Source organism: Bos indicus x Bos taurus, chromosome 4 (assembly GCF_003369695.1).
Source record: "Bos indicus x Bos taurus breed Angus x Brahman F1 hybrid chromosome 4, Bos_hybrid_MaternalHap_v2.0, whole genome shotgun sequence".
NCBI classification, from domain to species: Eukaryota; Metazoa; Chordata; class Mammalia; order Artiodactyla; family Bovidae; genus Bos; species Bos indicus x Bos taurus.
Window position 1 is genome coordinate 106,290,407 of NC_040079.1, and position 13,879 is coordinate 106,304,285.

Below are 13,879 nucleotides of genomic sequence, written 5' to 3' on the forward strand. Positions count from 1 at the left end.
GGTCCTGTGATCGTTGAATTAATTAGTTTAAGTAGCAATTCAGAAATATCTTTAACAGCTGTTGAAAGTACAGATACGGGAGAGTTATGAGTGTGACTGATCACGATGCTTTCACAAATGTATTAGAAGAATTGAGTTAGGAGAAAAGTACCATTGGCACATAATTATATAAAATATAGCAATTTTTAAATTATGTAGACATAGAGCTTAGGATAATTTAAGGCAATTCTTAGATCCTTAAAAAAAAAACAAGTAGTAGAGAAGGTGGATAAAGGTAATGGACTGAGCATGTTCATCCATCTTGCCTCGCAGATACCTTAAAATGTTAGAAAATAGTTTCCATAAATCCTTATTAGTACTAGCCTTCAGAAGACAGCCAATCCAAACTTGAAATGACAAAAAAATGCCATAGCCCAAAACACAGGCAGGAGAAGCTGCTTTTATTAATGTCAGATCAGTTCAGTTCAGTCGCTCAGTCCAGTTCAGTCACTCAGTCATGTCCGACTCTTTGTGACCCCATGGACTGCAGCACACTAGGCTTCCCTGTCCATCACCAATTCCTGGAGTTGACAAACTCATGTCCATTGAGTCGGTGATGCCGTCCAACCATCTCATCCTCTGTTGTCCCTTTCTCCTTCCGCCTTCAATCTTTCCCAGCATCAGGGTCTCTTCAAATGAGTCAGTTCTTCACATCAAGTAGCCAAAGTATTGGAGTTTCAGCTTTAACATCAGTCCTTCCAATAAATATTCAGGACTGATCTCCTTTAGGATGGGCTGGGTGGATCTCCTTGCTGTCCAAGGGACTCTCAAGAGTCTTCTCCAACACCACAGTTCAAAAGCATCAATTTTTTAGTGCTCAGCTTTCTTTATAGTCCACCTCTCACATCTGTACATGACAACTGGAAAAACCATAGCTTTGACTAGATGGAACTTTGTCAGCAAAGTAATGTCTCTGCTTTTTAATATGCTTTCTAGGTTGGTTATAACTTTTCTTCCAAGGAGCAAGTGTCTTTTAATTTCATGGCTTCAGTCACCATCTGCAGTGATTTTGGAGCCCAGAAAATAAAGTCTGTCACTGTTTCCATTGAATTGTTTCCAGTCTGATTTGGAACAGACTGGTTCCAATCAGGAAAGGAGTACATCAAGGCTGTGTACTGTCACCCTGCTTATTTAACTTATATGAGGAGTACATCATGAGAAATGCTGGGCTAGATGAAGCACAAGCTGGAATCCAGACTGCCCGGAGAAATATCAGTAACCTCAGATATGCAGATGACACCACCCTTATGGCAGAAAGCAAAGAAGTAAAGAGCCTCTTGATGAAAGTGAAAGAGGAGAGTGAAAAAGTTGGCTTAAAACTCAACATTCAGAAAACTAAGATCATGGCATCTGGTCCCATCACTTCATGGCAAATAGATGGGGAAACTGGAAACAGTGACAGACTTTATTTTGGGGCGCTCCAACATCACTTCAGATGGTGACTGCAGTCATGAAATTAAAAGACACTTGCTCCTTGGAAGAAAAGTTATGACCAACCTAGACAGCATAGTAAAAAACAGAGACATTACTTTGCTGACAAAGGTCCATCTAGTCAAAGCTATGGTTTTTCCAGTAGTCAGTCATGTATGGATGTGAGAGTTGGACTGTGAAGAAAGCTGAGCACTGAAGAACTGATGCTTTTGAACTGTGGTGTTGGAGAAGACTCTTGAGAGTCCCTTGGAGAGCAAGGACATCCAACCAGCCCATCCTAAAGGAGATCAGTCCTGAATATTCATTGGAAGGACTGATATTGAAGCTGAAACTCCAATACTTTGGCCACCTGATGTGAAGAACTGACTCATTTGAAAAGACCCTGATGCTGGGAAAGATTGAAGGCAGGAGGAGAAAGGGATGACAGAGGATGAGATGGTTGGATGTCATCACTGGCTCAATAGACGTGAGTCTGAGTAAAGCCCAGGAGTTGGTAATGGACAGGGAAGTCTGGTGTGCTGCAGTCCATGGGGTCGCAAAGAGTCAGAAACAGCAAGTGACCTGAACTGTTTCCCCATCTATTTGACATGAAGTGATGGGACCAGTTGCCATGATGTTAGTTTTCTGAATGTTGAGTTTTAAGCCAACTTTTTCACTCTCCTCTTTCACTTTCATCAAAAGGCTCTTTAGTTCTTCTTCGCTTTCTGCCATAAAGCAAAGTATCATCTGCATAACTGAGGTTATTGATATTTCTCTGGGCAGTCTTGATTCCAGCTTGTGCTTCATCCAGCCCAGGATTTCTCATGATGTACTCTGCATATAAATTAAATAAGCAAGGTAAAAATACACAGCCTTGACGTACTCCTTTCCCAATTTGGAACCAGTCTGTTGTTCCATGTCCAGTTCTAACCGTTGCTTTCTGACCTGCATACAGAATTCTCAGGAGGCAGGTCAGGTGGTCTGGTGTTCCCATCTCTTTAAGAATTTTCCTCACTTTGTTGCGATCCACACAGTCAAAGGCTTTGGCATAGTCAATAAAGCAGAAATAGATGTTTTTCTGGAACTCTCTCACTTTTTCAGTGATCCAACAGATGTTGGCAATTGATCTCTGGTTCGTCTGCGTTTTCTAAATCCGGCTTGAACATCTGGAAGTTCATGGTTCATGTACTGTTGAAGCCTAGCTTGGAGAATTTTGAGCATTACTTTGCTAGTGTGTGAGATGAGTGCAATTGTGCGGTAGTTTGAACATTCTTTGGCATTACTTTTCTTTGGGATTGGAATGAGAACTGACCTTTTCCAGTCCTGTGGCCACTGCTGAGTTTTCCAAATTTGCTGGCTTATTGAGTGCAGCACTTTCACAGCATCATCTTTTAGGATTTGAAATAGCTCAACTGGAATTCTATCTCCTCCACTAGCTTTGTTCATAATGATGCTTCCTAAGGCCCACTTGACTGCATTCCAGGATGTCTGGCTCTAGGTGAGTGATCACACCATCGTGGTTATCTGGGTCATGAAGATCTTTTTTGTACAGTTCTTTTGTGTATTCTTGCCATCTCTTCTTAATATCTTCTGCTTCTGTTAGGTCCATACCATTTCTGTCTTTTATTGTCAGATCAGAACCAGATAATTTGAACCTCCAAGTGAACAATGGATAAAATGCCTGGAGTGTGGGAGGGAGGTTGTAGGGTAAATGGTTAACACGAGTTAAGGAACTTCATTTACTGCGGGAAGGTCGGCTTGCTCCTCTCTCTTCTCCTTTTTATGTGAAGCTTCAGGCAATATTTGAATCCCCTCTAAAAGCCCAGAGCTGTGTTCTAAAGAAAGGAAACACTTGCCTGGAGAGGGCAGTTGTAAAGAACGGAGACCAGGGCAAGGTTTATGGTAATTCCAGACCTTTACCAAAGTTGCAGGGGGGAAAAAAATGAACTAATGGCATCTCTTCCAAAGAAAGGTAGGAAACAATTCCTTCTATGTCCAGCGTGAAGCATCCCACGTGGCAGGATTTGGAAGGTCCCTGCCCTGTAGGCCTATCTTTAACTCCTGTCCAGTTGCCAGGCCTCACCCATTTCACAAAACCTGTGTCACCAGCCCTGTGGGTGAGGCTGACCCGGGTGCAGCGGGAGCCGTCCACAGCACTCCTCAGCCTGGCCTTTGAACTTGAATGCCAGTAGACAGCCAGGGGTCCTCAGACAAGAAGGAGCAATAAGCTAAGTATGTAGAAGAATGACAGAGAAAGCAGGCCATTCAGGGAACAGAGCAGAACTTTTAAGAACTATAATTAGGGTCCTCAGATTTGAAAGAAACAACCAGTCAGGAAGCTTTCTCGAAAGTTAATGAAAAGATGGCTAGAATTAAAAGTCCATAGAAAAACACCAGATTTGACACATGGGAAATAAAGGCGTGGGAGAAAAGAAACAAAACCCTCTAGAATATGGATCACAAATGGGGCTTCCCAGGTGGCTCACTGATGAAGAATCCACCTGCAATGCCAGAGATGTGTGTTTGATCCCTGGGTCAGGAAGATCCCCTGGAGCAGGAAATGGCAACCCACTCCAGTATTCTAGCCTGGGAAATCCCATGGACAGAAAGAGCCCAGCGTGCTATGGTCCTTGAGGTTGCAAAGAGTTGGACATGATTGAGCAACTGTACATGGATCACAAGTACAGAGATGAGAAATAATAGAAGATTTAAAAGAGATGTAAGATGAGCCCAGGAGGTCTAACGTCTGTTTAGTAGGACTTACCCAGGGAGAAGGATAAGGAAAAGAGGACAGAAAACAAACCAGTAATGGAAGACTGGCCGCTCGTCCATGGTGCCAGGTTCCCTCACAACCAGAGGGGAGGGCGTGAACTGGTCTCCTTCCCAGTGGGTGCACTCGCCTTCAGGAGTGAGTGCCCGTCCCAAGGGGGTCCCTCCCAGCCAGGGCTCAGGGACCCCCACAGACCTCTGGGAGGCAAAAGGAATGTAAGAGAATTTAAGAAAGAGGAGAATGTGGGATGTACCAAACTGAGCAAATCAAAGTTAAACCCTAGAGTCGGTCTGAATAACTGCTCACTTTGGTTTGTGTTTTTTATCCAGGAAGGGTCACTGGGAGGCAGGCAACAGAAAGGAAGACAAAGCTGGGGGGCGGGTGAGGCGCCGGGTCCTCAACTTGCAGAGAAGACGTCAGGGCTCATCAGTTGCACACACTGGAACTGTCACACCTGTGCAGCAAACACATTATTCAGTTGAACTGAGTCAGGAAAGGGTGAAATCAAAAGGGAAGCACCTAGAAGCAGAGAAAATAAAAACCGGAACCCCAACCCAGGATGGCCGGAATCGCCTCCGAGCCACCGCTGAATGCCTTCAGTGCCCCCAGTGAAAGCTAATGCTTTTAGCTAAGTTGTGAAAGGAAATCTAGTCATTTGAAGTTTGAGAAAACAGTGACATAGAAAGATGGAAAGAGAATGGATGGAAAAATATGTACCTGGCAAATACCAATGATAAGCAAGTGTAGCAATATTAATGTCAAACTGAATGGAATTCAGGGTTTAAAAACAGCTTTCAGAAGCACAGAGGCGTATTTCACACTTACATAAAATTCACCAAGGAGCCTCACTGTAGTATCGACATAATGTTGTCTTATAAAACCTCAAGTTAGAAGTATGACAATAATGTGATATTTTCTCTTTCTAAATGAAAATCTTTATGCTTTTCTTAGCAACTGATACATCATGTAGATAATGTACATAAGGGTGCAAAGGGATTTTGGCAAACTCTTAACCTTGATTCCCAAATAAATAGCTGTTAACTTTTGTGTCCCATAAACAGAGAAGCAATTTTTTTTTTTTACAAATACTAATGGAATATTTGTTAAAATTAAGGCTGACTCCCCCCAGATTTGTTTTTTTTTTTTTTGGTCTTATGATATGTTTATTGGTCTTTGCTGGGGTCTTTTTTTTGAGGCACAGGTTATATATAGTATTATATGTTTCATACGTACAGCATAGTGATTCACAATTTTTAAAGGTTATATTCCATTTGTAATTATTGTAAAATATTTGCTATATCCCCTGTGTTATACAATAATATGTCCTTGTACCAAAGTTGTATTTTGCCAATCATGCTTTCTTTTTGTGGTAAACAAACTTCTCCTGTCTAGCTACTGGGCAGCCCCTTAGAGTTATTTTTTTGATTGGCTGGAGAACATCCCTGTCATACATAGTACGCGGTCCGAAGATCTCATCATGTGTCTCATCACTGAAGCATCAGGTGTGAGGTGGGTCCCGTCCCTGCTTCCTAGCCTCCTCTTGCTCTCCCATCTTTGGGACCAGAGGAAACTTGACCTCTTGATCAGCGTCATCTTATCCTTAAGCAAGCCGGTAGAAACCAGGCAAAGTTGCTTCAAGCCTTTTCCATCCCTGATCCCCCAAATCAACACACGTCCGGAAGCCAAGCTCTTCCTGGTAAATGCTGCCTTCCCGGCCTAGCTGTGGAGCAGCCTGATGTTGTTCTCCCGGTGAATTTAGCAAGTCTCCACACCAGAAATCCCGTCCACAGGGATGTACTCCGCCCCTCCGCAGCCCTAGCAGCTGTCCTCCAGGGAGAGGTGGGAGCTGGTGGTAGAGAGGATGAGAGTCCTGTGCAGGCTGCCCCGTTTCCAGCACCCGCCCCCACTTCACACACATGCACCCACACACCCCAATCAGTTTTGCCAGACAGCTTATTAAACATCTTACACGTTTCCCTTAGCATTCTTATTCCACTGATCAGTGTCTTTCCTCCCTGCCCTCCCCAGTACTTCTCTCTCTTTTCATAGCAAGTAGCTATTTATGAAAACTACCCTAACTGAAGGAAACTTGTTACCCATTTTATTGCTTGTGTGTCTTTCACAGTCACACTCTGCCATGCCTGCCCACCCTTGTAAGAAGGATTTTATTACATGTCTAAAGCAGACAGCCTTGCTAAACTCTTTCTAAACCAGGAAGTGAAACAAAATTGGTGGTGTGAACACAGTGGGTTTCTAAGCATTTTTCATGTTTCCTTCCATTATGTTGGAGGATAAATTCCTGGCTTAAAGTTAAAATAATTCCTCTAAGCTAATAGGAAATTCAGTATGACTTATCCAGTGAAGCGCTGGATATAAAGCGAGCTTTTTCACATGCAAAGATGCCATGTGTTTCATAAAAACCGTTCAGATGAATGGTTGAGGAGCCTTGGGAAAGATGGAAGAGGAGAAGATACCGCTTAGCGATACAAATGCAAACGTGTACTATGCGGATTCCCCCGGGCGCGCACGCACACCCTGTAACTTTAAAGCTGTCTCTTAGAAGGATGAGATGGAGCTGCGAGCCAGACCACGTTGGTTTGGACCGAAATTCTTACAGAATTATTAAGCCTTAAAAAAAGCAAAGGAGATTTATGCATCTGCATTTGACCAATTTGGTTTGGAATAGGTTCATAATGGAAAAGTAATAAAACCATAAGAGACAGTGTCTTCTGAGTACAGTCTCGCTTTTAAAAAATCTAAACATGGGCTGCCCCAGTTTGGATAAAATGACTGTAGAAAAATTTCCCATTGGTAATTCTGGGAGGGTTTTGTTGTTGTCGTTGTTGCTGTTTTCTTTTTCATTGATTATCAGCCAGTATAAATTTTAAGATTTCTGGCAGATATTTTTTTCGGGAGATGTCAGTCATAGGAAAGAGGAGTCCTAAAGTATTATCTGTGGGTGCCTCCCCCTCAGGTCACCCCCCCTTCACACATGCATACACACACACACACACACACACACACACAATGTTTGTTTAGCTATCAGTAAAGTCTTTTCTGGTGTAACCGGAGAGGTTAGGGTTTGGAGGGTGCGAGTGGTTGAATGTGTGTGAGAAGGCACCTCCGCTGACTGCCAGCAGCCGCAGAGAAGCAGGAAGAGGAAACGGATAACAAGCTTCACCTCTGAAAAATCAGACCCAATAACTCTGATTTCAACAGGAAAGCAAAAAAAAAGGTAAAACAACAACAACAGAAAAAACCCCCAAAATCGTTCTCCATTTGTTTTCAACCATTTGAAGTTGTGTTGATCTATAATTCCTGAGACTGTAAGAATATAAGCGTGACAGATGGAGGTTGGTGGTCTGGGGACGGAGAGGCGAGGCGTGTACTCCATTAGGTGTGGTGGAGCCTCCACGCCTGCGGACCAGAGTCACAGCTGCCTTTCCCAGAGGCGACAGCGAACAGGCCTTTGGCTCGATCCCAGCCTTAGCTTTCTTTCCACGGCCGGCAGTGCACGGCACAGTTGCTTTTACGCAGTGAGAGCGTGACCCGACTGCAAAGGTGTTGTCTTTTCTGGCAGGTATGCCTGCAGCCTCACTGGTGACCCCTGCTGATGTCATCAAGACGCGATTACAGGTGGCCGCCCGGGCTGGCCAGACCACTTACAGCGGAGTGATAGATTGCTTTCGGAAGATCCTGCGCGAGGAAGGCCCGAAAGCTTTGTGGAAAGGGGCTGGCGGTATGGAGATAATTTGCTCTTAATTAAACCTTTGGTATCAGGCGAAGTTTTAAAATCTTAACCCATGTCCGTTACTTCCTATTCTCCCCCCAAGCTCGTGTGTTTCGGTCCTCCCCCCAGTTTGGTGTGACTTTGCTGACCTATGAATTGCTCCAGCGATGGTTCTACATTGATTTTGGAGGAGTGTAAGTAGCTTGCTAAACTTCAGCTGCTTCTAATACTCTGTGGTCATCCAGAAAGGTATGTCCTTTTAGTCCCTGTGATGAAGTAGAAGAGACGTAGGAAAATACTGAAATCATGTTATCAGATTCATTTCCAAAGGGAACATACAAGTAACCAGAATTCCACAACTCCTCTATGATCCAGATGTTAGCAGTTTTTGAATGTTGCTTTTACCAAGTTAAACAAAAACCCTCAGGTTCTCACTCTATTTTCCCTTCTTGTAGGAAACCCATGGGATCAGAGCCAGTTCCTAAATCCAGGATCACCCTGCCTGCTCCCAATCCTGATCACGTTGGGGGCTACAAACTGGCAGTTGCAACATTTGCAGGGATTGAAAACAAATTTGGACTTTACCTACCTCTCTTCAAGCCGTCAGCATCTACCTCACAAGCCATGGGTGGAGGCCCGTAGGAGGCCTGGCACCCACCGGGCCATCGCTGCGTCTCTGGTGCGACTGTTGGAGAGAACACCCCATCCCAATGGAAACACTTCATCCCTGTCACTTCCATCTCCTGTTTAAATTCAAGTTGAGGCTTTTGATAAGGTGAAATCATTCCTTTTTCTGTGTGTTTTCCTAACTAGATCATTGTGAAATTATTCATAGTTATTCTTTGGGCCTCTTCTCACAAACCTGTGCTGGTACCTGACATCTCCTGGGATTTGGCCAACATTAACCTGATCTGGAGGAAGAAGCAAGTCTGAATAGGAATTAGAACCATTCTCCTCAGATTAGGATGACAGCCCAGAAGAAGCTGCTAAGAAGCAATCATGGTGCTCCGAGCAAGTGCTCCTGTGCAGGAGACTGGGTGCATCTTTATAAAAAGAGAAAAAAACACTGGAAGAAACAAAAACATTATCAGAAATAGCCAGCCGGGCTTCAGATTCTAAAGGCACACTAATTCTGACTCTGGATTATATTATGAAGCTTTGATGTGAAACATGTTGTTTTGTAATGAAAACCACATTGAAGATGTTTAATAATCATATTCTGTTACTGGTACCCAGGCTACCAGGGGGGAGGTCTTTGTACTTTAGAGAAAGTATTCTTGGCTCTGCACTCGACGGATGGAGAAACCCAGAGACACAGCCCCGCTCCTGGCTTGGAATGACTGCTCGTAGGAGGCACACGTGCTGACCACCGCCTGTTTCAGTAAACACTGCAGAAAAACGCGTGCCCTCCATTACTGATACCTACCCTCGCCCCTCCCAGCCCTCCGTAGTTGGCATCCATTTGCTTTTAAAATCCACTTTATCTTGAATCATGGAAAAATGCATTGTAATATGCATTTTTATTTAATTTGTGGTGCCTCAAACAATGGTCAGAAGGCTCGTGTGTCTGTGAGGAAGGAAATAAACTATTTTTAAAGCTACTGAGTGTTTTTGCTCTTGTTACGTCATGTGGCAAATGACTGCAAGAGTGGTCATGATTGGACTGTCGCAGTCTCATTTTGAGGGTGACTGGTTCATGTCAGCCTCAGTTTGTCTCCCTGGTCTCTCAGGGTGATGTGCACCCACGTCTTCAGTACGCCAGTGTTCAGTGTGAGAGAGGCTGTGAGGAGTGAGGACCCTAGCAGACTGACCCTTGCTCTAGTCATCCTCAGCACTCTCTGCAGTCTCTTACTGTGAGAATTAATACCGAGTTTCCCTGGAGGTCGGGCATGAAAACTGGTACCAAATGGCCATGGTGTCTTCTGATCTTCTCTGACTCTTCCTCATCCCAAAACCACGGACCGTGTGTGCCACCTTTGAGCATATTGGACCCACACTGTGATGACCCCGGGAAAGGTGTTAGTCTTGAGCAGAATTTCGGGCGCGCTCCTAAGGCTGCAGTTGTGCTCCTGAGTTACTTATTGTCAGTTGAGTTTGAACTTCCTATGTCTCCAAAATTTGCCTCCAGAAGAGAGCTGTTTTTCAGTTTCTGTCTTGCGGTAGGTCAGCAGGTTGACATTCAGAGTTACTGTTCAAAATGGGAAAGTGTAAAAACCATCTGTGAGTCTGCTTTGGTGGTGGTGTTTTTGGGTTTTTTTTTTTTTCAGTGAACAAAAGCTTTGTTATTCTCACCAGAAATAGGACAGATATATACATGACTCCCTCATGGTTCTGGTTTGGCAAACACCAAAGAGAATCCCCTCCGTCTCCCTGAACTTGCCCCCCTCCCCCAGTCCCTTGCTCAGTGTGACAAGCAACATTTATATTTTAATCTCCAAGACCAGTCACAAGATTCCACATACGTCATAGAAATTTAGGTGGTGTTACCGTAACACAGCACTCAAGCTTTGTTATTTTGAATGTGGAGAAAAGTCCCCTGAGTGTAAACCCTGCCTCCTTGCCTTTCTTTTCTTCAACTGCTTGAAATTTTATGGAAGATCAGATTTTCAAGGTATAAATACTGACCCAGATCTCAAGACGCGGTGAACTGCCCTGCTTGCTGCTTTTTTAATATTTGCTTATTTATTTGACTGCTCTGGGGTCTTAGTTGCAGCATGTGGGATCTAGTTCCCTGACCAGGGATCGAACCTGGGCTCCCTGCATTGGGAGCTCAGAGCCTTAGCCATTGGCCCACCAGGGAAGTCTTCTTGCTTGCTTCTTTAGGAGGTGTTGCATCTGTGGGAGAGCGTCTTGGCTTCCCTTAGTCCTACCTGGAGCTGAGAATGATGCTCTTTAGTAAAGGAGAAAGCAGAGAGGTACCAGGAAGCCAAGGAGATAGGCCCACATGGCGGTGTTTCTTTAAAATCCTTGGCTTAGTCTGTTCCGGGGTAGGCAGTGACTGGAGACACACAGGAGGCCCCATTTCCTTCTTAGTTGTGCTCAGTGGGTGGTGTGACAGTGACATCCTTGAATAGGACTGCAATCACCGTGCGGTAAAAACCACGTCAAATTTGTTCTGGGTTTTCCTTCTTCCTGAAGTGACAGCACAATACTCAGCAGCGCTGTGGCCGCCGTTTCTACAGTGGCTCTTTTCCTGCTCCTCGCCAAGGGACTGAAAGCTGAGCAATGCCCACCCAAGGGGGCCAGCCTCCCCCTGCCCCGCCAGCCCTGGAGTCTCTCCCTCTGCCCCTGTCCACTCCTGATTGCTTGAGGGGGAGCGGGGGAGAGGCCTGACTTTTGTGTAGCAACTTTTTTTCTAGGAGGGGAAAAAATGTGGAGCTGACCACAGAATGAACACGCTGATTCTTGGGTTCCAGCCGTGGCTGGGTTTCTTGAGGCTGGGTGGCATGCTGTCGCCAAGCTCATGCTACACCTCATAACCCACAACCATTCGCTGTGCTCCCTGGGGTTGCCTTAATCCCAAGCAGCCGGGGTTGCACAGGGGAACATAAGAATCCTGGCACAGAAAGGAGTCATTTAAAATGCTTATTGCATTTCAAGCTTCAGTTTTTACTTAGTGAAAATATTTACCATTGCTGGAAAACAATGTTTAAAATTTTGTTGCTTCTATGTTGTTTAATGGTGTGGCAGATGTAAACCTCAGGATGCTTACATTTTGACAGTCTTCTGGAAATGTTTAATAGCACATAACTCAGTGAGCAGGGAATAAAAACTGGGAACAAATTGTCCTTGAAACTTTGTAACCTCCCCCCGGACTAGGTATTCCACAAGGCATGCTGGAATTCTTCAGGTAAAGACAGGGAAAACTCCGGGCGATGGAATTTGTAGACAGTCTTGTAGCCCCATTTAGCAACCTTGTAGATAAACCCTAAGAGTCATCATGTGCCTTTTACCGCAGAAGCCATCCTGTGGGGGATGAATTTGTATCTTTGCCACTGAGCGAAATCCCATTTTCAGTTCAGGGTCATCAAACGCTTTCAGGATGGGGATTTTTCCAAAGATTTTTAAAAAGACACATTCCCTGGTGAGAGCAGTGAAATGTTCTTTCCATAAATGGTACTGCCCTCAAAGTGTTAGTCACGCCAGGCTCCTCTGTCCACGGGATTCTCCAGGCAAGAGTACTGCAGTGGGTAGCCATTCCCTTCTCCTGGGGATCTTCCTGACCCAGGGACCGAACCCTGGTTTCCTGCATTGGAGGCAGATTGTTTACTATCTGAGCCACTAGGGAAGCCCCTTGTGGGGGCGGGGAGGGAGGTGCCTTTGTTTTACCTTCTGGGAACAACCCAACCCTCACCAAAGAGTTCTGTTTTCCACGCTGTGAGGGCCACGGGTGGGGGGTGGGGGGCATGGGGGTGCACGTTTTAAGATCTGAGGCAGAAAAGAGCATTGTCACTTGTTTCTTGAAAACAGTGGAAGTCTTTAACCTGAAAGCCCAGATTGGGCTCCATGAGAACTGTGCTGGTGATGCTACTTCCACAGTGCCTGGAACTCTGAGTAGGCTCTTTTCATTTGGATGGACGGATGAATGGATGGATGGATGGATGGGTTTCGATAATTTTTTTTTCCAATCAGTAATCTCTATCATTTTCCCACTTTATAGGCCTTTTCAGTAGTGTTTTTAGCGGCTGGAGTTAAAACCATAACTTAAAACAACCCTATTCTGATGTATTCCACGGTTACTTTAGAAGTCGTAAGTACATCTTTTATTAAAGCAACTACAGCTATGTAAATTGGTTTCAATTAGCTGGTTACTCTGAGTCATCAGGAACTTTCATGTAAACTATATGATCTTTAAATTTCCTGGTCATGGTTAAAAACATAGACTTAAAAAATCATCCTTTTGAGGTTAGTGGTACATTAGGCTTGTACCATTAGGCACATGAGCATCAATGAATGTTAATGACTTAGAACTCCTCTGCTCTTCGCTGCCTGACATCTGTAGGAGTACGGTGGCAAGTTTTCCTTTAGAAGCTGCTGAAGACAACGGGGACTCTCTTTCAGAAGGGTTTGTTTTTAGCTAATGCATTAATTGACTCCAAAAAGAGTCCAAATGGAACACTCTGCTTTCATCTGCTGGGGTAACCTAATAAAATAATGTTGTTTGTTTTTAGATTCCCGGCTGGTAAGGGGGGTTTTGCTCAAGGCAAAACCACAGTCCCCTCGAATAACTTTAGAAGGAGAGTTAAGAAGACACACTAATTGTGCCTGTCTGAGGTTTGCTCCTTCAAGGGCCCAGACACACCCCTTGCACACTGGTCTGGCCACCAGGGCTCTGGTGCCCACCACCGAGTTGATTCTTCTGGGCTGGGCTGGGCTCCTGCCCCCTGGAAGATGCTTGATTTTGCTGTGAGCAGTTCTTAAGGAAATTTTAAAAACAGACTCAAGCTCTCGGAACAGACTCAGGCAAGCACGCTGTATATGCGATTCGTCTGACGCACAGAATGGGGAAAGGGGAATTCAGGTTAATGAAAGATGACTGATTACAACAGGCTCCTTAACTTTCATCACCCCCTCCTCCATCCTTTGCTATTTAGCCAAGCTCTTGTTCTGGTGTGTTACTGGGCTGCTTTCAAATAAGAGGGGGACAAGTAATCCTGCCCCAGCCTGGAGTTCTTCAGCCAGTCAGAACTCATTAAATATGAGTATTACACGCCAGGAATGATCCTGTGAAACCCTTCCCACATCCCTTAATGTAGATACTATTTTACCCCATGTGACAAATGAGGAAACCAAGACTCAGGTTAAGTATCTTGCTCATGGTCCCAGCTAGCAAATAAGGATGCTAAAATTTGAATCCAGGTCTGATGGCAGCCCGAGGCCCTGTTCTTTCTATATGAGCATTTCTCAACCCAGTAGAGGGAGTTCATATG

General features: G+C 44.7%; 1 protein-coding gene across 3 annotated transcripts in view; it reads left to right on the forward strand.

Moving 5' to 3' along the window:
* The window catches only part of SLC25A13 (solute carrier family 25 member 13), a 231,183-nt gene extending 221,633 nt beyond the window's left edge, over positions 1 to 9,550 (forward strand). For all 3 annotated transcript variants that reach the window (XM_027540106.1, XM_027540105.1, XM_027540108.1), the window contains exons 16-18: positions 7,800 to 7,958; positions 8,053 to 8,143; positions 8,405 to 9,550. In XM_027540106.1, coding sequence (XP_027395907.1) covers positions 7,800 to 7,958; positions 8,053 to 8,143; positions 8,405 to 8,591 — 437 coding nt within the window. In that variant the 3' untranslated portion in view covers positions 8,592 to 9,550. The remainder of the gene's footprint in view (positions 1 to 7,799; positions 7,959 to 8,052; positions 8,144 to 8,404) is intronic.
* Positions 9,551 to 13,879: the final 4,329 nt, after the last annotated feature.